Source organism: Neolamprologus brichardi, chromosome 10 (assembly GCF_056152115.1).
Source record: "Neolamprologus brichardi isolate AB-2024 chromosome 10, ASM5615211v1, whole genome shotgun sequence".
In the NCBI taxonomy this organism is placed as follows: domain Eukaryota; kingdom Metazoa; phylum Chordata; class Actinopteri; order Cichliformes; family Cichlidae; genus Neolamprologus; species Neolamprologus brichardi.
The window spans coordinates 34,313,277-34,338,818 of record NC_142113.1 but is presented as its reverse complement, the minus strand read 5'-3'; the positions used below and the strand labels follow the sequence as shown (position 1 = coordinate 34,338,818).

Sequence of the window (25,542 nt, the reverse complement as noted above, 5' to 3'; positions counted from 1 at the left end):
GAGAGTCAGGAATCAGACCTGTTGTCGGTTTTCACACCGTGAGGTGATTGCAGGTGTTTCACAGACAACAGGAAATCAGTCCAATCAGAGCTCATGAAGCATCAATGTGACGGTGATAGTTTCGTTATCTCTGATCTTCATCCAGGATAAACTGAGGCGCTCAGAAACAGGAGGATCAGGCTTTTCAGAAGCTGCCTGAGATTTGATCTGAGCTTCAGTGTGACAGCGATGCAGAGATGGCAGGAGCTGCTCACACAGCTCTGCTAACAAAGAACGAGCTCGGTTTCAAAGAGACCTCTGCATCAGTGTTTGTCTGGTAATGACAGATCAGGATGGTTTTAAGTCAAAGTTTTATTTTCCACTTTATTTCACTGCTTAAAACCTGACCTCTGACCTCCTGAAAACTTCCTGTAAAGTCTGTCTGAGGTTCCAAAGGTGAGTGTTGGAGGCTTAGATGAGGCGCGTGGCTGCTGAGAACAATGTGAGAGCTGTTTGTTGCTCCTCTTTATCAACAGACTTCATACAACTGTGCACAGCTTTGATGCTGGAAGCTTTCCTGGTTTCTGCAGCCACGTCAGACGCCTGCACACAGCCCAGCATTAGCCGGGTTCATATTAATGATGACAATGGAAATAAAGGTGACCCATCATGTGACCAATAACATGGTCACATGATGGGTCACCTTTATTTCCATCGTGACCCATCATGTGACCAATAACATGGTCACATGATGGGTCACCTTTATTTCCATCGTGACCCATCATGTGACCAATAACATGGTCACATGATGCTGATGATATATTCAGATATATTGTTGATATTACAGTAAAATCCACGTTCTTGTGATTGTATGGAGCACCTTGATCTCAAAGGGACAGAGTAATCCCATTACCTGCTGTGCTGATATTAAAATATTAGACTGTAAAGACAGTGAATGTGACCTCAGAGATTTCCTGTTGTTTTTGTGTTTCAAACAGACGTTTGTTTTTCTAACTTCAGCAGATGAAAAAAGCTTGAACCATCACAAATGTGACCTTTTATCTTATTAAACACTGAAACGAGTCAAACACAGGTTTAAAGCTGCTTTCAAAGCTGTTCACAGAGTGAGAGGAGACGTTACACCACCTGCTGTAGAGCTACACCTGTGCAGAAACTCAAAAACGAATATTAACTCAGTGTCAAACATGCAGCACGGGGCCAGAACCAGGTCACCAGAGGGTCCAACTCGGGTCTTTGTGAGGTCATGAAGTTCTCCAGGTTTCAGTAAACAGCTGTTTGCTTTGTTGTCATGGCGGCGTGATGACACAAGAGTGAACATGGAAAACTAAAAGTATTAGTAGATGTAGCGAAACATTTAAAACAGCAGTTTGGATCCAAAAAGGCAAAAACAGGTGAAGGTTTGTGTGTTTGAGCCCCAGCAGGCTGAAGCAGAAGAACTGAGATCACATTTTATGGTTGTTGCCCGAGGTCAGCTCAGGCGGTTCAGCCTCATCGATCAAATAAGAAGAACAATAACTTCACTAGACCCTTCACTCGTGGTGAGCTCACTGGTCTGAACCAATCATGGTCCTGTGTGACCCAGGTGGTCCACGCCCACAGGTGGTCCACGCCCACAGGTGGTCCACGCCCACAGGTGATACACGCCCACAGGTGATACACGCCCACAGGTGAGGACCAACAAACTGCACTGTGGATCTTTACTGTCACTGAGTCCACGTGTAGGGCTGTTCGATATAACGATATATATCGGATAATGATATAAAAACGTCCATCGTTTCCCATCACGCTATCGTTTGTTTCGTGGTGTCGCAAAATAAACTGTTTACAGCAATATTTTTCATGGTTCTGATGTCACTGTAGTTATTATTAATTTCTTAAAGTTCTCTCTTTCTCTTATATGTAATATAACCACACTACAGACGGACAAGCGCCTGTTTTTATGCGTTGTCGTTAGCAACAACGACGGTAACACCATCGCGTGGCTCCGCTGTCTGCTTGTTTGTTTTCCACGTAAACCTTTCACAATAAAGCTCAAGATCCTGTTGAGACTTTATAAAATAAACTGAATCACGGGAATGCAGAGTTTAGGGATGAGAAGCAAAAAAGAGTCTCAGGTGCTGAAAAATAAACCTTAGACTCAAACTTTGAAAGAAAACGGCGGCCGTTACAACTCATGTCTAAAAACGTATCGTTTCATGCATCGGTTCAAACACTCGACTCCAGCTACACGACGCGCAGCTGGAAACACTTCACACAAGTCGAGCTGCCCGAGATTCACAGAATTTACAGAAAATGTTACATTTTTGTGATTTATATTGTTGTCAGGACGATACATGTCTTATATCGGGATATGAGATTGTGGTCATATCGCACTGCCCTAGCCCCGTGTGCACCAGCGAGGTTTATTTGCTCTCGAGCTACAAACATGTGACATCAGGAGGTTAGTTTGGAATCAATTAAAGTTTCTCCTTCTGTGTTTTTCCTGCAGCTGAGTGCATCAAGTGGACATTAAAGGACATTTAAAAACCACCAGAAACTCATTTAGTGCGAGCAGCGAGAGAAGCAGCTGGTTACCTTCCAGTAACTCTTTAATTAGATAATAATGTGCTGGGTGGAAGCCATTAGCCGCGGCGCCGCGATGATCACACGAGAGGTTATCCGGCATAAATGGAGTATTGATTGTTTGGGACTCTGAAGTCAGTTTCAGCTCCCGTGAAACCAACTGTGACCTCCCCAGGCGGTTCAGCCCACCGGCGTCTGATCCCCACCGGCCGACACTCGGCGTGGCTGAACCAACAGAAGCAGCGCGGCGAGCCGACGAGTGTCCGCCAGCCAACACGAGTCCCCGAGGAAGGTGTCCAACCGAGCAGCAGCTCTGAAGCTCCAAACACTGGCAGCATGACAGCCCCCCCCCCCCCCCACACACACACACACACACACACACACAGACACACACACACACACACACAGACACACACACACACACACACAAACAAACACACACACACACACAAACAAACACAAACAAACACATACAAGCACAAACAAACACACACACTCACACACAAACAAACACACACACACACACACACACACACACACACACACACACACACACATTTTTGTATCTTAGTGAAGACGTCTCATTAACACCATAAACCATAAATCTGACACTAAAACCACATTTTGAGCCTAAAAATTCCTTCAAAAACACTTGCAGACGAGTATAGTAGCATGCTAATTTTCTATTCTCACAAAGATATTTAAACATGTACACACACACACACACACACGCACACAGACACACACCAGAGCGAGCACCACCAGGAATCCCCCAATCAAAGCATCCTGCAGAGCTGAACGTCGCACTTCCTGTCAGAGACATCAGCAAACTTCAGAGGAAGAAATAGCAAACACACTCACACACACACACACACAAACTCACACACACACACACACAAACACACTCACACACACACACACACAAACTCACACACACACACACACAAACACACTCACACACACACACACACAAACTCACACACACACACACACACACACGCTTTGACTGTGCTGGGATCAGACGGTGCTTGACTCACAGTCTGATGATCAAACGTGTTCATACAGAATCAAATGCGGTTTCTTCTTCTGCTGTTTTTATTCTTTACATTCTCAGACCCAGCTCCACCCTTTGATTCAGCATCGCTGCACCCTGAGCTCAGCGGTCAGGCGTGAGACCGTTTCCTGTGGGGTCAACGAGACGTCTGTGAGTGATCGATGTCCACTCATTAGCCGCTCACTGTGGGACATAACCGTGGATCTACTCACTCAGTCACAGCATCGTGTCATCATCTGGTGACATCATCCACAGCACAGTGACATCGTCACAGCACGGTGACATCGCCACAGCACGGTGACATCATCCACAGCACGGTGACATCGTCACAGCACGGTGACATCATCCACAGCACGGTGACATCGTCACAGCACGGTGACATCATCCACAGCACAGTGACATCATCCACAGCACGGTGACATCGCCACAGCACGGTGACATCATCCACAGCACGGTGACATCGTCACAGCACGGTGACATCATCCACAGCACAGTGACATCGTCACAGCACGGTGACATCATCCACAGCACGGTGACATCGTCACAGCACTGTGACATCGTCACAGCACGGTGACATCATCCACAGCACAGTGACATCGTCACAGCACGGTGACATCATCCACAGCACGGTGACATCATCCACAGCACAGTGACATCGTCACAGCACGGTGACATCATCCACAGCACGGTGACATCATCCACAGCACGGTGACATCGTCACAGCACGGTGACATCATCCACAGCACAGTGACATCGTCACAGCACGGTGACATCATCCACAGCACGGTGACATCATCCACAGCACAGTGACATCGTCACAGCACGGTGACATCATCCACAGCACGGTGACATCATCCACAGCACGGTGACATCGTCACAGCACGGTGACATCATCCACAGCACGGTGACATCATCACAGCACGGTGACATCATCACAGCACGGTGACTGATTGGATTGGATGGAAACATGCAGCCACCCTAACAACCAATCACAGCAACAGAGCGACCACAGAGAGTAGTGACAGGAAGTAGGAGGGGCCTGTTATGAAATTTTCTCAACTTACTCCCAGCCGGTCACAGCAGATGGCCCCGCCCCTCCCTGAGCCTGGCTCTGCTGGAGGTTACATCCTGTTAAAAGGGAGTTTTTCGTTGTGCTGTCGCACCGCGGCTCATGTGACGTTTTGTGTTATTGTCGATCTTTACAACATGAAACACGTGGAGGCGACTGTCGCTGTGCTGCTGTATAAACATCACTGAACTGAGCTGAATAGTAACATTTTAGCAAGACAGCAACATTTTCTGAGGTCACACGCGTGTCCGCCGCAGCGTCATGAAAGCATCATGGCTGTGGCAGCATGACAGGAAGTCAACATTCAGCCTGCTGCTCTTTGTCGATTTTAGAGAGAAAATAGTTCCTACATGAAACTGAAGAGTGACGGGGTCATCTTTCTCTTTGACCCCTAGCTGGTGTTGGGTGTGCATCGACTCCTACGCTGCATCGACGCTGCTGTGGGTGCCAATGGTTGTCGAATTTCCTTCACAACTCGTTGCCATGCATGGCGATCGTTGGCGATCGTCCTGGCCTCGTCGAGATTTATTCTGCCCCTGATGTCATCTTTGACCTGTTTTAGTTTTCTTCGGTGCCGTTCGGTGGATTCTCCACTGGGTGGGTCGTTTACGCCGGAGGAGTTGATGTGGGAGTCTGCTCGCATCCATTTGACACACATGGCCAAACCATCGCAATCAGTGTTTTTGAATTCGCCCCTCGATTGGCGGTTGGTTGTCGCATCTCTATCGATGTCCTCGTTTCGAAGGCGGTCTCGAAGTGATCCTCGTAATATCTGTCGAAGGCAGCGCATCTGGAAAACGTTGAGTTTGTTGAGGTCCGCTTTGAGCACCGTCCCCGTTTCAGATCCATAGAGCAATATCGGGAGGATCAGCGTCCGCAAAAGGCGGATTTTGGTCGAGATGGAAAGATTGGTTCGCTTCCACAAGCTTTAGGGAAGCGAATGCTGCAGTGGCGTGACCTATTCGACTGTGGATCTCTGCCGTGGAGCCGACCTTCCTTTGCTCGATCAGTGAGTCCAGGTGTTTGAACTGCTCTATTTGGACACCGTTGAGGTAGACGTTGGCAGGCGACCCATCTGTTGTCATCTTGTCAGTGTTTATCTTCAAGCTTGACTCAGCGGCGCGTGTGAGCTTGTATAGAGCGTCCGTGGCTTCGGCGTCATCCTCGGCCAGCACACTGCTGTCATCTGCAAACATGAGACCCGTCATGGTGCCATTTTCATCAAACTGGACTCCGTGTCTGCCCCTGAAGGCTTTCCTCATGATGGCGTCGACTACGATGTTGAAGAGCAGCAGTGAGGCGACGGCGCCCTGGCAGACTCCAGTGCAGATGGTGAATTTAGTCGACAGCTCGTTACGGATGCTGTTTAGCTCGATGATCCGTTTCCTGCAGGAGCTTAATGACTTTTGGTGGGATGTGCTCGGTCTCCAGGGCCATGCAAAGTGCTGGCCAATCGATGCAGTCAAATGCGGATCGATCGATGGGGTCGTGGTTTCTGCTGAGAGGTTTTCACGTGTAAGGTTTGGAGCTTTGAGCATCATCGACCTCCAGGACAGTGAAGAGGAGGCAGACATGTCCACAGCTGATACATCAGACTGGACCTGCGGCGAGGTCCAGTCTGATGTGGATGGTCTGAGTGCTGCACGGGTTCAGGTGGACGTTACAAGGACGGACACTGTGACAGCAGCTCTGAGCAGTCAGTTGGAGGCGCAGTCGAAAGATTGCAGCGGTCCCAGATCAGATGTACACACTGGAACTCTTTCCCATGTTGCTGTCTGTGTTTATTGTGCTATGGTGTGTTGATATCTGTGCATTCCTGTATTATCCTTTTGTGTTACACATTTCGATGTTTTTTTCCTCGCTACCTAGCCTGACCTGTCTCCCCAATGTGATGTTTGTGTGTTGTATGTACGGTCGGCAAGGTCAGTCATCTCGGTTGTGGGCAAAAGACCTCCAAGTGACAAATAAAGGCTCTCATCATCTCATCATCAGCTCCGCCTCTGTGGGAGGAGACGGCGGCGATGTGCAGGAGACTCCACCTCAGAGATGAGACAGCTTGTTTAATGAAATCCTCTTTATCATCATGAGTGATTGTTAGAGCTAACAGTATGGTTTTCAGAATCTTTACAATTTTATTTTATAGGGTTTCAATTTTTAATTTTTATATATTTTTTGCTGTTTGTATTTAAACTAATCTATTTTAACCAATCCTTTTGTGTTTATTTTCTGATTTCTTTTCTCTTTTTTAAGATCCTACTTTTATTTATCCTGAAACTATTTTGTCCGATTTATTTTTAATAATTATTTTATTTCATTATTTTATCCAATTTTATTCTTGTTTATATAATTTCTGATCTGTATTGTTGGAGGATCTTTACCATAAAGTGAACCGATACCTGAATATTTAAAATGTATTTGTGTTTTTTTATTATTGTTATTTTTCAGTGAGTAATTATTTTGCATCCATACGTATTAAATTCTATTAAATGTATATATGTGTATGTGCTGGTTTGACTGGTTTGACTGGTTTGAGTGCACGCGTCATTAATAACTCCCGTGGTCACTCAGCTGTGGCGACTCTGACCTCAGGTGACCTCTGTTCAGCATGCAGTACGAATAAAGTTTGATTGACTCACAGCCTACATTAATGTCATGTTTCCTGTTGCAGGTTTGAGGCGACAGTGATGCGGGCGAATGACGGCGGTGTGACGATGGCGTGCTGCTGGTTTGAAATTAAAGAGATCTGATTGGACGTTTCCGCCCAGCAGGTTAGCGAACACCTGCAGAGACACCCATTATGTAACCGCGGCGACGCTTCAGCAGCAGTTTGTCCTGCAGAGTCAACTGAAGGAAAGATGGAGAGATGAACACACACACTTCTTTGTCAACTTTGCAGGGTGTTGCTAAGCAACCGAAGGAAATCTGAAACCAGAATAGCGATCTGAAAAAAATCAACAGAATGGAGAAAGATGCAGCTTCGCTGTTTCTCTCAGCTTTGCCGTCATGTTGGAACGTGTGGGAGACGAGGGGGAGGAGGGGGAGGAAGGTTTCCATCCAAAGCACAAACACGCTAACAGGAAGTTAGCGAGAAAACCAAATGAGCGCCGTGGTTTTATGGACGCATAACTTTACGTGATGCAGAGGAGCTGATGTCATTAAACACACCTGTCTGAGCTCCCGCACGCTAACACGCTCGTGTGACCAAGATCCAGACACACAGGTCATGTGATTTAGGTATGCAAAGTGGGAGGGGCTTAAAAGCATGAATACCAGCTCGCCATGAGGAGACGCTCAATGTTTGCTTCAGACAAATAATCACAAGCACAACAGTCACAACAACGAAGGTTTCACACAGACCGAGCTCGTCCACAAGACGCCACACCTGGATCACGCACACCTGGATCACACACACCTGGATCACACACACCTGGATCACACACACCTGGATCACACACACACCTGGATCACGCACACCTGGATCACACACACCTGGATCACACACACCTGGATCACGCACACCTGGATCACACACACACCTGGATCACGCACACCTGGATCACACACACCTGGATCACGCACACCTGGATCACGCACACCTGGATCACGCACACCTGGATCACACACACCTGGAGTCTGTGGCTCAGGTGTGTGATATGTTAGAGACATGGTCTGTGACTTCCTGCTAAAATCTAAAACTACAAGCTCTCCTAAACCTACTGGGCTTCAACCAGGAAGTGACATCATCATCCTTCATCACAGCCCCAACCTCCTAATATGTCTCTGTGCACAACACTGAGCATGTGTGACACGGACACAACTTGTGAAGTTGAAGTCGTGTGTTAGCTCTCATGTGCTCGCAGGGTGTGATGTCACTCCCGGTCACCCGTCAGCAGAGGCCGAGTTTGGGCCTCATGTTGGTTTTAAACCTGAGGTGAAGCTCGACGTCACAGGAAGTTAATAATAATGTAAAAAACATTTTAAACTTTAGCTGCACAACGACTTTACTGCCTCAGAGGGTCTTTGGTTGTGGTGGAGGCTGGGTGGAGGTGGAGGTGTCACTGCATATGTATGCGTGGCTGATCGTTACACTGAAGGCAGCTTTACTGACAGCTGATTTCTGTCATGGTGAAAAAGAACAAGGTGACGATGGTAAACGGCCTGTATTTGTACAGCGCTTTACACAACATTCACACACTGGTGATGGCAGCTACATCGTAGCCACCGCTGCACTGACAGAGGAATCGAACCTGGAATCGAACCACCGACCTTCTGATTAGTGGCTGACCTGCTCTGCCACCTGAGCTACAGCCAGCCACGATGCAGGTGATGCATGTTTACTCCTCCTCCTCTGACAGTCTGTGACTGATTTCTATGACGTCTCAGGAAACGCCCACTGAATCCACGTCTGTGCACCAGGTGAGCAGCACTGGTTAGCCAGTCAGCCATTAGAAGTGTCCTCCAGTGAAACGACACAAACCCCACAGTGACACAAACTAAGAGCTGATGAGGTTTCACACAGGATTTAAGCGAGGTCACACGTTCCTCACTCAGGTACAGGTTAAAGTACTGATTTAACTTCAGTACTCGAGTAAAACAACAGGTTGCAGCATATATTTGTGGGAAGATGCTGATCGACTTTTCTCAGGTGTGTTTTTCATCACGTCTTAAACTCGGTCACGTGTCATAAGCACTGATGGAGCAATCAGATTGTGTTTTATTGTTTCTCAGATAAGGTGATGAGTTTGTGTGCAGTGACAGAATCACCTGCAGTACTGAGCCCGTTTGTACCACAGATACCTGAGGACTGAAGGAGAGTCGTCAGGTGTTTGTACCTCGTTACCTGAGCGCATGCTAATGTTAGCCTGTTAGCGTGGTACTTCTATGTTGGGATCAGGCAGTTTGTATAAATCAGCCAACGTCGTCCATCCAAACAGCCTTTTCCAAAAGTCACAGGCACACAGGGCTACAGACCAGTTAGCTGTTGCCTGGTAACCGCTGACCAGTACAGACACGTTGGTATTCACCGACAGGTTGGCGAGTGGATGCTGGAGGTTTGGTGACGGCTTCGGTCTCTGACAGACTGATGCAGGTTACGGTGAAGCCATCTTGTCTGCAACCAGTTGCTAAGCAGCTGTGAAACTAAAGGATGCAACTGTCTGCTTTCAGAATAAAAGCTGTGCTTCACAGGCTTCAGAAAGCACAGATTTTACTTTGAAGGCGAGCAGGTCCTGGTTTAAAATGTTTCAGCACAGCTCAGTGACTGTCTGCAGACGTGTCGGCGTCTTGGTAAGTATGGATCAGTGTGACTGTGTGAGTCGTAAACTCTGAAATGCTGAGCAGATGAATGAAGACTATTCAAACTACAGCTGCAGGGCTGTTAGCGTGGAGGTCGGTGAGGGTTCGGCCGTCACTACAGACGTTTAAGAGCTCGCCGTCGAGCGCTCAAACGTCTGGTGTTCTGATTCAGTCGCTAGCATGTTCTAACGAGAGTTAGCATGTCCTCACCTCTGGCAGACAGCTTCTTGGTGTTGATGATCTTGGCGGCGTACTCCTGACCTGACAGGACCTTCACGCAGCGCCGCACAACTGAGAACGCTCCCCTGGAAACACGACAGGAGGAACCGATCAGGCAGATAAAGGACACAGCTCATCCTCTCAGAGCGAGAGACCTTCACTTTAAGTGAAGCACGGCTGAAACATGAAGCTAGCATGGAAACCTGCAGTTCCTCTAACCGCCACAGGAGGCAGGCTCCATCCTCATAACGAGACCTGAGACGTCACCCTTTGCTTTTTGGTGGAATTGCATCCTTTTGTTTCCAGGTGTGAACATATAAGGAGTACAGCGTGGAGTGATGTCATCAGCTAATGCTAGCTAGCATGGTTATCAGTCTGCATACACAGACGAGGAAAAACTAGGCTTCACAAACTTCCATCTTTTATATACAGTCTGTGGTTTGAAGCCACATCTGTTCATCTCTAAAGAAAGACCAGATACATTATGGGATTGAAGACTTGTTTTTATAACTCAATCAATAATCAATAACAGTAACACTGATGAACGACGATCCTTTTATGGTTGGAAGTGAAGCTGCAGTTTCTGCAGAAAGCTTTCTGTTTCTTATGAAAGCTGCATTCTGCCACCCACCATCACATTATGTAAGAGACCTGGCATTATGTGTGTGTGTCTGTGTGTGTGTGTGTGTGTGTGCGCGTGTGAAAGTGTGTGTGTGAGAGTGTGTGTGCGTGTGTGTGAGTGTGTGTGAGAGAGAGAGTGTGTGTGCGCGCGCGTGTGAGTGTGGGCGGTGAGTGGGATGGGGTCAGAAAGGTGTTACACTTCTCCCTCCATCTTTCTCTGCATTCATCAGTCATCTTTACTGATCAGCAGCTTAATCAATAATCAATAAACCATCAGACAGATCGAGTCATTATCAACATCTTTGCGTCGTTACAGCCGTTTACAATTATATCCAAACATAAACACAGTACACCACCTGTATGACATCATCAGAATAATCATTACTAAAACAACTTTGATTATGATAAGGAAACTTATTTAATAATAATAATAACAATAATAATGAGATTTGTCTCATTAAATGTGAATTTCTTAGATCCTGCAGAAAATATAAAGAAAAAATCAAATATTTAAAACATTTTAAATAAAGTTTTATTTGACACATGAGCTAAAAAAAATCAAAGAACTTGTGAGAGGCCGGTGGAATAACGATGGAACGTTTAAAGGTTTTTGATTCCTGATATAATTATTAAACATTTCTGATTCGCAGTCTTGGTTTAACAATAACGTGGGGACGAAGACGACCACACTCACTTGCCCAGCTCCTCATACAGCTGATACTCTTCAGTAAAACGAGTGCAGATGACCGTTGCCATGGTGACCCTGTGGGGCGAGGGGTCAGGGAGCTCCCTGTCGTCTTCCTCCGAGGATGATGATGATGGTGATGAAGCCCAAGACTCAGAGCCGTCTGAGTGTGTTGGAGGGATGAAGAAGAGGAGGCAGAGAGAGAAGAAGAAGCAGAGGTGGCAAAGAGAGAGAGAGAGAGAGAGTTTGGCTGCGGACGGAGGTAGAGGAGGAGGAAGAGGAGGAGGAAGATGGAGGGATGATGGAGAGAGCAGTGAGGAAGAGCTGCACCTCTCGTCTCTCTGTGCCGATCTGAGGCTGCGAGAGAGAGGGAGGCTGTGAGAGGCTCGCCCTGACCGCCCACAACCCTGCCAGCCAATCAGAGCGCAGGACACACACACACACACACACACACACAGTCGCTATGGTAACTGCATCCTCGCTGTGAGCATAAAGTAAAAAAGTGAGAGATCCAAAAACTGCAGATTAAACTAATAATATATAGTTTAATATCAGTGATACTACTGCTAGTAATAATACTACTGCAGCCAGTGGTACTGCAGTACACACAGTACTGTAAATACTGCCACTGCTATACTACATCATGCTTCCTACTACAGGAAGAGTGGTTTGCACCCAGTTTGTACTGGGAACAAGACAACCACAGTGAGGAGGTCAGGGTACCCTTGTGGAGGTCAGGGTACCCTTGTGGAGGTGGGGGGAATCCCAGGGTATTTCCACAAACAGCTGATAATAAATCAGCTGATCATTGACTGACAGCGATCAGTGTCTGTGTTTGAGTCCAGCAGTCGGAGGAGCCGACTTCTCCGGTCTCCAGTTTTATTTTTAGCTTTGTTTATCTCCGCTGGGACGAGCTTCCTTATTCCTGTCACTCATCTTTTCTGCTCGGCTTCCTCCTTTCGAGCCTCCTCGCCTCCTCCTCCTCTCTCTGGGGATGAAGAGCAGGACTGAAGCAGAGCTGATTGGTCAGCAGAGTTCAGGCTGAGCTCGTCTCCAAACCCCGAGAACACGCTGTGAGTGGGTGAAACACCAACCCAGCACCCCTCACAGCACTGGGAGCTCTGGGCTGGTGAGTGAACAGATGTGATGCCATATGGTGGTTTCTGATTGGCTGGTTCCAAAGTAAACTTTAACTGTAATAAGTTGACAGCAGCAGCTGTTTGAGTCTGTGATGCTGAAACTTTGTTTGTCCATCCATCCATCCATCCACCCCTTCATCCATCCATCCATCAGTCCATCCCTCCATCCATCCCTCCATCTATCATCCCTCCATCCATCCCTCCATCTATCCAACCATCAGTCCATCCATCCACCCCTTTATCATCCATCCATCCACCCACCCCTTTATCATCCATCCATCCATCCATCCATCCACCCACCCCTTTATCATCCATCCATCCATCCATCCATCCACCCACCCCTTTATTTTCCATCCATCCATCCATCCACTCACCCCTTTATCATCCATCCGTCCATCCACCCCTTCATCCATCAGTCCATCCACCCATCCATCAGTCCATCCCTCCATCCATCATCGGTCCATCCATCCATCCATCCATCCCTCCATCCATCCACCCATCCATCAGTCCTTCCATCCATCCATCCATCCATCCCTCCATCCATCATCGATCCACCCACCCATCCATCTGTCCCTCCATCCCTCCACCCACCCACCCACCCACCCATCCGTCCATCCATCCACCAACCCATCCATCTATCCACCCCTTCATCCATCCATCCATCCACCCCTTCATCCATCCACCCATCCATCAGTCCATCCATCAGTCCATCCCTCCATCCATCCACCCACCCATCAATCCACCCCTTCATCCACCCATCCATCCACCAACCCATCCATCCATCCCTCCATCGGTCCATCCATCCACCCACCCACCCATCCATCCATCCACCCCTTCATCCATCCATCCATCCATGCATCCACCCATCCATCCCTCCATCTATCATCCCTCCATCCATCCATCCCTCCATCCATCCCTCCATCTATCATCCCTCCATCCATCCATCCCTCCATCTATCCAACCATCAGTCCATCCATCCACCCCTTTATCATCCATCCATCCATCCATCCCTCCATCCATCCCTCCATCTATCATCCCTCCATCCATCCATCCCTCCATCCATCCCTCCATCTATCATCCCTCCATCCATCCATCCCTCCATCTATCCAACCATCAGTCCATCCACCCACCCCTTTATCATCCATCCATCCATCCATCCACCCACCCCTTTATTTTCCATCCATCCATCCATCCACTCACCCCTTTATCATCCATCCATCCATCCACCCCTTCATCCATCAGTCCATCCACCCATCCATCAGTCCATCCCTCCATCCATCATCGGTCCATCCATCCATCCATCCCTCCATCCATCCACCCATCCATCAGTCCTTCCATCCATCCATCCATCCATCCATCAGTCCTTCCATCCATCCATCCACCAACCCATCCATCCACCCACCCATCCCTCCATCCATCATCGATCCACCCACCCATCCATCTGTCCCTCCATCCCTCCACCCACCCACCCACCCATCCGTCCATCCATCCACCAACCCATCCATCTATCCACCCCTTCATCCATCCATCCATCCACCCCTTCATCCATCCACCCATCCATCAGTCCATCCCTCCATCCATCCACCCACCCATCCATCCACCCCTTCATCCACCCATCCATCCACCAACCCATCCATCCATCCCTCCATCGGTCCATCCATCCACCCACCCACCCATCCATCCATCCACCCCTTCATCCATCCATCCATCCATGCATCCACCCATCCATCCCTCCAGCCATCATTTCATCCATGAATCCATGCATCCATCCATCAGTCAGATTAAGTCTGGGTTTAATCCGATGAGGAGAAGAGACCCTCCAACAGGATGAGTCATTGAGTCATCACATTGTTGTGAAAAGGCCTTCGATGTGGCTCGTTTCTCAGCGTGGCCTCAGACTGACAGTTCCAGGGTTCTGTAGGTTAGCAGTTAAATGGCCTGGCCTGTAAATGACCGAGGCCAGACTCTTGGTAAATGCATTGAGGAAATTAATGACTGGTTGTGCCACAATTTTCTCCAGCTAAACAAAAACAAAACTGAGGTAATAGTCTTTGGTGCCAAAGAAAAACGATTACAGGTCACCAGAGAACTTCAATCTATACACCTAAAAACCACAAACCAGGCGAGAAATTTGGGTGTAGTGATGGATGCAGACCTAAACTTAGAAAAACACATTAAGACAATAACAAAATCAGCTTACTATCACCTCAAGAATATTTCAAGAATGAAAGATCTGATGTCTCAACAGGACCTGGAAAAACTAGTCCATGCATCCATCTTTAGTAGGCTTGATTACTGTAACAGCATCTTTACAGGTCTACCTAAAAATCAGTCAGACAACTACAGCTCATTCAGAGCTCTGCTGCTCGAGTCCTCACTAAGACCAAACAAGTGGACCACATCAGTCCAGCTCTGAGGTCTTTACACTGGCTGCCTGTCCGTCAGAGGATAGACTTTAAAGTTCTGATGCTGGTCTATAAAGCTCTGAATGGTTTAGGACCAAAATACATCAGTGACCTCCTGACCCAGTGTGAACCTTCCAGATCCCTCAGGTCATCTGGATCCTTTTATCAGTTCCCAGAGTCAGAACCAGACACGGAGAAGCCGCATTCAGCTTTTATGCTCCTTATATCTGGAACAAACTCCCAGAAAGCCTCAGATCAGCTGAAACACTCAGTTTATTTAAATCCAGGTTGAAGACTCACCTGTTCTCAGCTGCATTTGAATAAAACACCAAATCCACACTTTTAAGCTTAAATTTCAAAACTTACATTTTAACTACTGATTTTATCTGTTTTTATTTTATCTACTGTTCTGACTTTATCTTTTTTGATTTTATATACTGTTTTGTTTGTTTGTTTGTTTGTTAATTAGTTAGTTAGTTTGTTTAATGTTTTAATCAATTTTAAATCATGCTTTTTATTTGTTTTTGTTTCTAATGTCTCTGTAAAGCACTTTGAATCACCTTGTTGTTGAATTGTGCTATACAAATAAACTTGCCTTGCCTTGTATTTATATAGCGCTTTACTAGTCCCTAAGGACCCCAAAGCACTTTACATATCCAGTCATCCACCCATTCACACACTGGTGATGGCAGCTACATTGCAGCCACAGCCACCCTGGGACGCACTGTTAAAGATCAGTCTGAGGAGTAAACACAAAGACTTCATGCTCATCAGCTTCTGCTGTTGCCTGCTCACTTCTCTTCTTGGGGCTCACGTCTGATTGGCTGAAGATCGGCTACATTAACCTCCAGGCTCCGGTACCTGCTGGAGCTCCCGGGCTGGTTTGTCACCGTGTCTATGTGAAGTTCTGCTGTGGGTGTTGTCCTCTGCTGCCCCCTGCTGGTCTGATTTCTGCACACCTGCTGCTGATCTGTAGTCCTCTCAGAATAAACATCATCAGTTAGTATATCAAAGTAAAACATGTCTCTGTCCTGAGTGGAAATAAAAGCAGGTTTTAATCTGGCTCACTGAATCTATGCAGAGCAGCATTCTGTTTATGTGGCTTAGAATGAAAATGTATTATTACAAAATAAATTGTGCGTTGAATAAAAACACATTTCCCAGGGGCCTCCTGCAGTCAGACACGTGTTTTTACATAAAAGAGCTCACCTGCTTGCTCAGGTGTGAGTGGGCTGGCTTAGTGTCAGCAGTGTGGGTGTGGGGAGCTGTGAGTGGGACAGCTGAGCCTGAGGTGTGATCTGTGTGTCAGCAACACACACACGTTACTTCCTGTTACAGATGACGTGAGCTAGTTAACACTGGGGCATGTCCCATCAGCCTTCTCTGTGAACTTCCTGCTCCAAGATCTGAGCGCGCTCACATCAAGGGGATCGACTGAGCCCCGCCTCCCCCAGTCACAGCCGTTATCAGAGGAACATGTGTGTGATGGCTGCACTTACAGCCACACAGGGGTAATATCACCATATTAGTGTAGAGGCTTATACATAACACTGCATTCACATTTGTCTTTCTGTAAATATAGGAATTAATTACAGGACAATGAACTGGTTTTGGTTTAGAAATAATCACGTATCACATAACACTGCGTTCTAAAACAAGTGCGCACATTTCAGTTTACACTGTTATGTATGATTAATCTTTGTTTTCTGACTTACCTATGTTGCAGCTGCTCCAGCTTCTTGATTGAGGAGCCAAGAGGTGGAAAAGGGGCAGAGCCAGCCTTGATGGGAAACTGCAGATTGGCTCATTCCATAACTCGGGACCATGGGGGGGATTGGAGTTCATGATGTTAAATCAGTTGGGTTTTGTGTGTTTTACCCCTTTTTGTGGGCTGATCAGCCAATATTTATTTATGGGCCCAAGATTTTGAATCTTTTTGCAGGATTGAACTATTATGTTTTGGGGTTCAATAAAAAAATCTCTTCTTTCTGGACTTTAACCTGTGGCTATTATTACAGGTAATACCACACGTGACCACACATACACTTTAAAATCCTGCTGCAGCCGACAGGAACACGGCTCGAGTCAAGTTCCTCTAAACTGATCATCAAACACAAGCGCTCTGGCTGTCTGACCTCTGAGGCTTCAGGGAATTATGTCATTTTCCAGAGATCTGATTGGTTAGTTGGAGATGATCCTTAATGCCATTTTTGGATTACATGTCACAGTAAACACAGTCCTAACAAACCTCAGCTGTCCTGTGGACTCTGTCTGAAGATGTCTAACCTTTCCTCTGACAGGGCGGTGACATACCTGGGGCCAGGTGGGACCACCAGCGTTTAGAACTGAAGAAGCCTTTCAGAGGACGGGTTAAATATCTTCAAGAACCTACGAATTAAAAAAGTCCAGTTCCTATCAGGTAGTCTCACCATGACCCAGGTGACCGAGGACCTCCACGGGTGGGTGACTGAGCTCAGACCTAAACTTAGAAACTAAAGACACTTTTATACCCGATGTTGGTGGTTCTGGATCAGGAAACGGGGACTCTGATGGAGAGTCAGTCATTGAGCATTAAAGAGGCCGACACAGATCGAGGACAGAAACCAGATTTATTCTCACATCAGACAGAAACAGGATCCACCTGATCAGGACCCGACACTCATCCTGAAACCAGGTTTCACTGGGCTGGACTCGAGCCCAGAAAGATGCCAGAGAAACAGAACCGTGGCAGGGTGCTACAGTGGGGGGAGGAGCTTCAGCAGCAGAATCAGGGGCGACTTTGTTTACGGTCCAAAGTTCCCAATACAGTCCAGGAAGATTAAGTTCAAAATCCCAAAATATCAAGATTACCAGGCTTAGCCGCTGGGAGGGGCCAAAGTTTTTAAGTACATGATGGTGAGAATTAAAGCAGCAAATCCTGGTGAAAGTTTGTCAAGAGAGGAGTCCTGGACAGTTAGGACTCAGAGACGGGGTCCTGGACTGGTTCTACAGGGTCCTGGACTGGTTCTACAGGGTTCTGGACTGGTTCTACAGGGTCCTGGACTGGTTCTACAGGGTTCTGGACTGGTTCTGCTGAGTCTGGTTCTTCCTCCTTCTGGACTAGTTGTAAAGACTGCTGGAGTTCTCCAGGTTCCTTGACCGGTTCTCGGACAGGTTCTGCGGAGTCCTCGACCGGCCCTCTCACTTTCTGAAGTGGTTCTAGCAGTTCTGGACTCAGATTTCGGGTTTCAGCAATGAGTCGCTTGACACCAACCATCCATTGGCTAACCTCAGTCACATGGTCAACCATAAGAGAGCGATGGATGTCATCAGCCGCGTCCCAGCGACCCTTCTGTAACTCTGAGAGACAAACAGACGAGTGAGCACACAGGTGAGTGAGCAGACAGGTGAGTGATGAGCACACAGGTGTGCAGTGAGACACCTTACCTGCAGACAGGGTGTCCATGCGCCTCCTGACAGGCAGGCTCAGTCTACCCGACCTCCAGCTGTCCTCCATCAGGTGAAGGCGCTTTGCCACTTCATTACACACCTGAGCCTGCACACAGGTCAAAGGTCGCTCTGAGTTAAACACATTTTTGTGTTAACAGAAAAGGAAATGACTCGTTGGCCTCTCGGTGGCCCAACCTGGTACTGCAGGTGAGACTGTGACGCTGACAGGTGATTTGAAATATCTGGTTATTGACTACGTGCACGTTAGCATATGCTACTTCCGGTGCAGAAACTCCTGTGGGGAGTTTTGTTTCCGGTGTCCTATTCGTGCCCTGTTTACGGTCCAAAACAAGTTAAGCAAATAAATAAATAAAGCAGCGATTTACATTTCTATAGAAGTCTCGGGCATTTACCCAATATATCTGTAAATGATGTTCATTGACTTGTCCATATTTTTTCCCCGCGCCTCAGAGCAAAAGAGAAAAGGATTCAAATGTTATATTTCTCAGCTGTCCCTCGTTTATCGCGGGTGTTATGTTCTAAAAATAACCAGCGATAGGTGAAATCAAGTAGCCAATTTTATTTTTTGACGGTGCAAAACGTTTGGTGGACATCGTGGACGTACAGCACTGCACTTCAGAGTCACACTGCTGCATCGATGCAGCGATTCTGTACAGGAGAGACGGAGGAGATCGTCTGCAGCGATCAGGACACAATGTGACGTAAAAAATAAGCATGCAAACTTGCACTAAAAAAATCTGTGAAACAGCGAGGTGAAAGGTGAACTGCGTTATAGCGAGGGACCGCTGTAAGTTTGAAGGTAAGTCACAACATACCCTTCGTAAATACTAATGTATAGAAACCGTTACCAGCAATCGTTCATTTTTTGTGTGTCTTTTTTCACGGTTTGTTAACATGCTGTGTAGGTGTGTACTCGACTAGCTGATCTGACATAACAGGAAACATCTGGTTTGACTGTTGTTCACCTGTAGTTTGAATGCTGAACATTTGCCTGTTTGAATCATGAGACCAGTCACAACACAGAGATGAGCTTCTGAATGTGGACGATGCTGCTGCAGTTCTGCTTGTGTTGAGTGATGGAAACAACTGATCGATCTAAACTCTTTAAACGTCAAAATTGATCATTAGATTTTTATGACACAACAGTGGTGAGTGTTCCCACCTCCTCTTTGTAACTTAACGCCATCTTTCCGTTTTCCAGTTGTGGACATGATTGTGGAGAATATCTTCGCAGTAGCGATTGACCGCAAAGTAAAGCTACCGGAAATGTACAACCCCACATCCGGTCTCAAACCAGGAAGTTAGCATTTTCTCATGCACAGGGTCAATTTCTCTGATGAAGATAATGTCTGTGTCCCAACTCAGGGTCTGCAGCCTTAAAGGCCGCATTTTAAGGCCGATTACGTCACCGCAACACGACGAAGGCTGTCCCAATTCAAAGGCTGCTCGAAATGCGGCCTCAAATGCGTCCTTCATTTCCCTGAATTTCAAGGATGTGGCGGTGTAGACAGAACAATATTTGTCTCTTATATGCATAAACAATGAGATTCAAGATAAGACAAATTTGATAATATTTGACACGTCTGTGAAGCAGAAATATCAGTAAAATACACAGGAAGTAATATGACTGAAATATTAGTAAAAAATAACTTAATAGAATTGATGAATAGCACACTTTTGTGACATTTGTCAACACCATTAGAAAAAGGGTCAACAGTCAGACAAACATCCTGATGGTGTTGACAAAATACCCGACTTTCTCTCATAACACGTTTTTCTGACAGAAGCCACAGACACAGAGTTTCATCAGAAAGGTGTGCAATAAATGAAATAAAAATAAAAAAATTATCACAGCAGTGACCTCGTGGCATGTGTCTCAAACAGGAAGTGGTAAAGGGGTCCTCAGAGTGTAAGCTGCCCACAATCATTCCTGATTTTTGTTCTACTTTTGAAAAAATTTGATGGTGTTGACAAAAACTCTGGACACGATTTTAATCACTTAAAAAATATTTAAAAATAAATTTTCAATGTCATATTTTGATATTATATAAGGTATTAACTTAAATACTGAGGGGTGATCGTGGCTCAAGAGTTGGGAGTTCGTCTTGTAATCAGAAGGTTGCCGGTTCGAGCCCCGGCTCCGACAGTCTCGGTCGTTGTGTCCTTGAACAAGACACTTCACCTACTGGTGGTGGTCAGAGGGCCCAATGGCCCCAGTGTCTGGCAGCCTCGCCTCTGTCAGTGCGCCCCAGGGTGGCTGTGGCTACAATGTAGCTGCATCACCAGTGTGTGAGTGTGTGGATGACTGGACGAGTAAAGCGCTATATAAATACAGACTATTTACCATTTACTTAGTGACGAGAGCCATGATGTTTAATTTTACATTACTTTTAATTTTTTTTCTGTATTTTAATATCATCACACCTGCTTCTGCACAGTGGATTTTTAAAGTACTGGTAATGTGTTGTACCATTTAAAATAAATATATATGTATAAAAAATGCAAAGTCATAGTTTTGTTGTATAAACATCGGCTTGGTTTGTCTTTTAGGCAGCTGGGTAACACATGTATGCATATTTTTAACCACAAAATTGGGTTTTATCTGCCGGACATGTTTTGTCCCTTCTCTCAAGAATCACTGCTACAATTAATCCAGGCCATCCGTCAGCTCTTTGTTACTATGGAAACATGGCTCGAACAATTTCTCTTCAACGATGTAATCCGATAACAACGATCTCTTTACCGTCGGCTTCCCGTGGCTGTCATGTGACCGGCTACTGCAGCTAATAACACAACAGCTTCTTGACATTCTTTGTGTTTCTTTTTATCGCTGTGACTGATTTCACGTGAAAGCCTGCGTGCGCTAGTACCTCTTGCCACGAGTTCCCAGAATCCTTTGCGGTTTTACCCCTGAATGACGTCACATTTTGAACTCACTTTCACAGCGCGTCTGCAGGCAGCGAGCGCTCCGTTCAGCACCGACATCACGCCCTCAACTTCAGGCTCACTCTCTGATTGGCTGATCGCAGCCTCTCTCTTCGTCCTCATTTGCCCCAGATGAGGAGGGGGCGTGGCCACGGCACCAGGTGGAGGCCCAGCTGGGAGAAACCAAACAACAAATGTCTCAGCTGTCAGGCGTAAACTCACCATCTCATTAGAAACCTTTCTTACCTGGGTTGAGTAGAGGCGGAGCTACAGCACAGGGAGGTGGTGCGAGAGGGTTGGAGGAGGGAGGGGCTGCAGGTGGGGCTCCTGCACCTGTAGGTGAAGGTCAGTATTAAGTGTGCGGTTGTAGTTGTTAGCAGCAGGTGGATCAGCTGACTGTTAGGGACGTCCAGCTGTTCAGGTTGTTTTATTGCTTTAATTCATTTATTATCAACAATATAAAATTATGGACAAAATTAATTACTGATTCACTCCACATAAAATGTAAAAAATAAATGATAAAATACAAAAACCAACTATTTACAATTCTACTATTAACTATTTAACAACACGAAACACTGCAAACCAAAACACAACACAATATGAATGAAAATATGCAAAACAAAAAGCAGACGTTCTCTGTCACACAGGCCTGCGAGTGTGTTCCTGTTTGCAAACTTTCTGAATGCTTTAACATCTGCAACTGAAAATAGTTGGAAACCAAGTGCAGTCATGTTTGTCTGTATCAGCTGAGCTGGGTCTTGCTGGGTCACAGACGTCTGCAAACATAGAGCTCTGGGTTGGTTCAGGGTTGTGGTGCAGCTGCAGACACACTGGCACCTCAGCTGACGGTGTTTTATCCCCCTTGCACTGATGGGTGGACAGTTGTCAGGAGCCTGTGCAGGTTGTTGTGCGGCTCTGTGTGACAGTGTCTGCTGTGAGTGGAACTACCGCCCCTCCCCCCTCTGCTCACCACAAACACAAGGCTCACGTGCGGCGTGAAGCGAAAAAAAGTGCGAGGAAAAAAAAAAAGAAACACGGCTCCCAATAAGAGCCGTTTGGTTATCGACCGGCACATCACTACTGTTCGTACCTGAGGTCGGCGCTGGAGGCGGTCTCTTGTTGAGGAGGTTCCTCTGTGGTCCGTGGTTCATCTGAAGGCCATAGGAGAACTGAGGGGGGTCGTTCCAGCCCCGCTCCTGGTTACCTGCTCAAAGAGTTGGGAGTGTTACACCAGCTCGTTCCTCAGTAAGAGCTGCACGCAGTCACGTCTGCTCCACTGCTGCCCGTACAAATGTTTCCTGAAACACCTGAAGGGCCGAGCCCACGCCGCTTTCTACTTAATGGAATTAAAAATGGAGTCTGAACAACAGCGAGGAGCGTTTCTATTTTTGAGAACACTGCCGACGGCAGGGACCTGACAGTCTGCAGAATTCAGATAAAGAAGTGGTCCTTCCACCCGGGATGTTTCAGGTAAAGGTGGGATGGTGTGAGGTTCAGGGACATCACTCACATCACGCAGGAGAAGGTTTGTGTCGTTACTGTGGCTGATTATTGATCCCCTCACTGGTCACATGATCCATCCTCTAATTTAAAGCACACTGGGATCAATATCTCAGTTTGCCCTGTGACAGATGGCTGAAGCTGTTCATGTGATCAATGAGCCTCATCAGTCAAGACAGAAACACACCATCTGATGCCACGTAATCAATAACTGATCAACGAGGGAAAGCAGCTCTGTAATTTAAAAACAGCCACACTAACGTCGTCCACATGTGTGTAAACATAAGGTCAGTCAGGTCGTTTATCGATCCGTCACTGATCACGTGATTTCCGCTATAACCTGATCAGGACTTTCAGTTTGTGGAAACATCAAATGAAACTGCTGTTTGCACCTGAATGATGATCATCTGGAGGATGACTCGTGAGCCGAACATAAATACTTACACTCAGGATTAAGAAACACGAACATTTACAGGTATCAGGTGTGTTAGCTGGCTAAAGCTTCCGCGAAATGTAAAACTAACAGGTTTTTGAATGAGGTTCGTCTCGTCTTTCTTTCCACGCGCGGTGTCTCTGATGTTAGATAAACACAGACTCCCTTCGGAGTCAGCTGACCACATGACTCTGGTACTACCTGGCTCTCAGGTGACTCTGTTCCAGCTGAGCAGGCGGACTCGTTTACGTGTCCAGCGAGTCCAACCAAACTCCGGTTCATCATTCTGAACACGAAGACTCCACTCATAGAGAAATCAGCTACAAACGGCATGTTTAAATCAGACATACTTTCAAATGTAACCTTACACGTACTCATACAAGTCGCAACAGCCCGTTACCCTTAAATAAAACACTAATTAAACCTCCATTTCTATTTTATGGATTGTTTGCTGGCCGAATGTTGAATAACAACCCAATAACTGGTACCTGACACAGATTATGTTTACACACTATTTATTTACTGCCTGGAGTCCTAAAAACTTTAAATTCACAGATTTGTGAATGAAGTTCGTCACTGTGTTCTGTTAATAGGCGATGACTCCAGAGAGGAGAGCAGATCGTTACCGGGCACGACGCCGTTCATTAACATTAACGTCCTTCTTCATGGAGGCAGAGCCGCTCTGTGCCGGGAGGAGGAAACTCACCGGGTTTAACGTACATGTCCTCCATGCTGGAGTCCAGAGAGCAGCGGCGGGAAGCTGGGCTAAGCTAACCGGGAGGCTAATCCACCGAGCTAAACAGGGACCGAAGCTTCGGGGCAACTTTGGTCCAAATTAAACTTAAAGTAAACCGACACAGAGTCCTGCTGTGGACGGGACACGCCGGGCAGACTACACGGGGAACGGTTTCCGGTCCAGCTTCAAAATAAATGTTTCTTGAAACGTTTATTTATTTTATATTTTTCTAATAATATATTATAGCATTTACACAGACCAATATTAGAAAGGATATGCATTTTTATATGTATTTTTCTTGTTCAAGGAGAGATAGATGTGCAAAAACAGAGAAAACTCTTCTGTCACCACTGAATTATTGGAATAAAAATAAATTGCTGCATATAAAAATCATAATAACCTATGATAAAATAATAAAAATATAACATTTAACAATAATATTATACAATAACTGAGTTACTTAAGTGAGTAAATATACATGTTTTCTGATTATGACAAGCAAACAAAGAAACAAGATGATTTCTTAGAGTTAATAATTTATAAATAGTTAGTAAAAGCCCAGAAACTAGAAAATAAAATAAACGATTATAGTGTTGCGTTTAAACATGTTCTTACGTTTAATGTTAAGGCTTTTACTTTGAAAAGGAAATGGTTTTGTATCTATTTCTCGAGCTTCACGAACTCCCAGCATTACAAACATTTCCGGGACACGTGGCCGCTGTGTCACAGATATGATGACGTAGTGAGACACGCAGTGAGCCTGAAATAAAGAGAGAGCGAGACTGTAAACAAACTAATGAACCTGGATGCAGTCATTAGTTGATCTCTGGAGTATTTTATTGTGAAAGTCACACTAATAACCGTGTAGCTGCTCCCGTTAGTGAAGTGAAAAGTGAAACGTTGATCCAGGAAATAGAGGTTCAACTCCACAAGACCAACGTTCTCACCTGAAGTTCCTCATCAGTTACAGTCTCTGTACTCGACCCCACCGACCTGTCACACCTGTGTCACACCTCTTAGAGCCACTGTTAATTAATCATTTATAATCTTTCATTTCTCAGCAGATGATTTGAAAACAAACAAAATGAATTACCTGTCACCATATCTAACGGCCAAAGTGTTTCAGTTAGCAGTAATCACACTTCCTCGGAGTTCTGTCCTCGGTCCACTGCTCTTTAGCCTCTACATGCTCCCACTTGGTACAATCATAAAGAACCACAACATCTCCTGCTGTCCCGTGCAGATGATCTGATGATCTGCCCTCTGTCAGCTGCACTCATGACATTAACTGCTGGATGTCTAAAACCAGGCAGAGATACTTGTTCGTATTTACTCGTAGCCGAGTGTGAAACAGTGGGAATGAGAATCAGACCTCCAAATCTGAGGCACAGATGACTTCCTGCCAGACTGGAGGAGTATTTATCTCTGTCTCTCTTCCACAGCATG

The 25,542-nt window shown here is 46.2% G+C and overlaps 3 protein-coding genes across 4 annotated transcripts in view; all 3 read right to left on the bottom strand.

Moving 5' to 3' along the window:
- Positions 1–11,969, bottom strand: part of camk2a (calcium/calmodulin-dependent protein kinase II alpha) — a 35,484-nt gene extending 23,515 nt beyond the window's left edge. Inside the window, exons 1-2 of one of the 2 annotated variants that reach the window (XM_087847596.1) lie at positions 11,515–11,969; positions 10,191–10,285 (exon numbers count right to left, since the gene is read on the bottom strand). In XM_087847596.1, the coding sequence (XP_087703722.1) occupies positions 10,191–10,285; positions 11,515–11,576 (157 nt within the window). In that variant the 5' untranslated portion in view covers positions 11,577–11,969. The remainder of the gene's footprint in view (positions 1–10,190; positions 10,286–11,514) is intronic. The other variant, XM_087847595.1, reaches the window with a different exon arrangement.
- The window catches only part of LOC118455741 (GTPase IMAP family member 7-like), a 137,070-nt gene that overhangs the window by 71,802 nt on the left and 39,726 nt on the right, over positions 1–25,542 (bottom strand). The gene's annotated exons all lie outside the window — the stretch shown is intronic.
- Positions 17,640–24,250, bottom strand: sra1 (steroid receptor RNA activator 1). The gene is made up of 6 exons (XM_087847630.1): positions 24,067–24,250; positions 22,518–22,631; positions 21,671–21,757; positions 21,437–21,597; positions 18,476–18,584; positions 17,640–18,388 (listed from the first exon to the last, which is right to left on the bottom strand). Exons 1-6 carry the CDS (start codon positions 24,089–24,091, stop codon positions 18,003–18,005), a joined length of 882 nt encoding a protein of 293 aa, XP_087703756.1. The 5' UTR covers positions 24,092–24,250; the 3' UTR covers positions 17,640–18,002.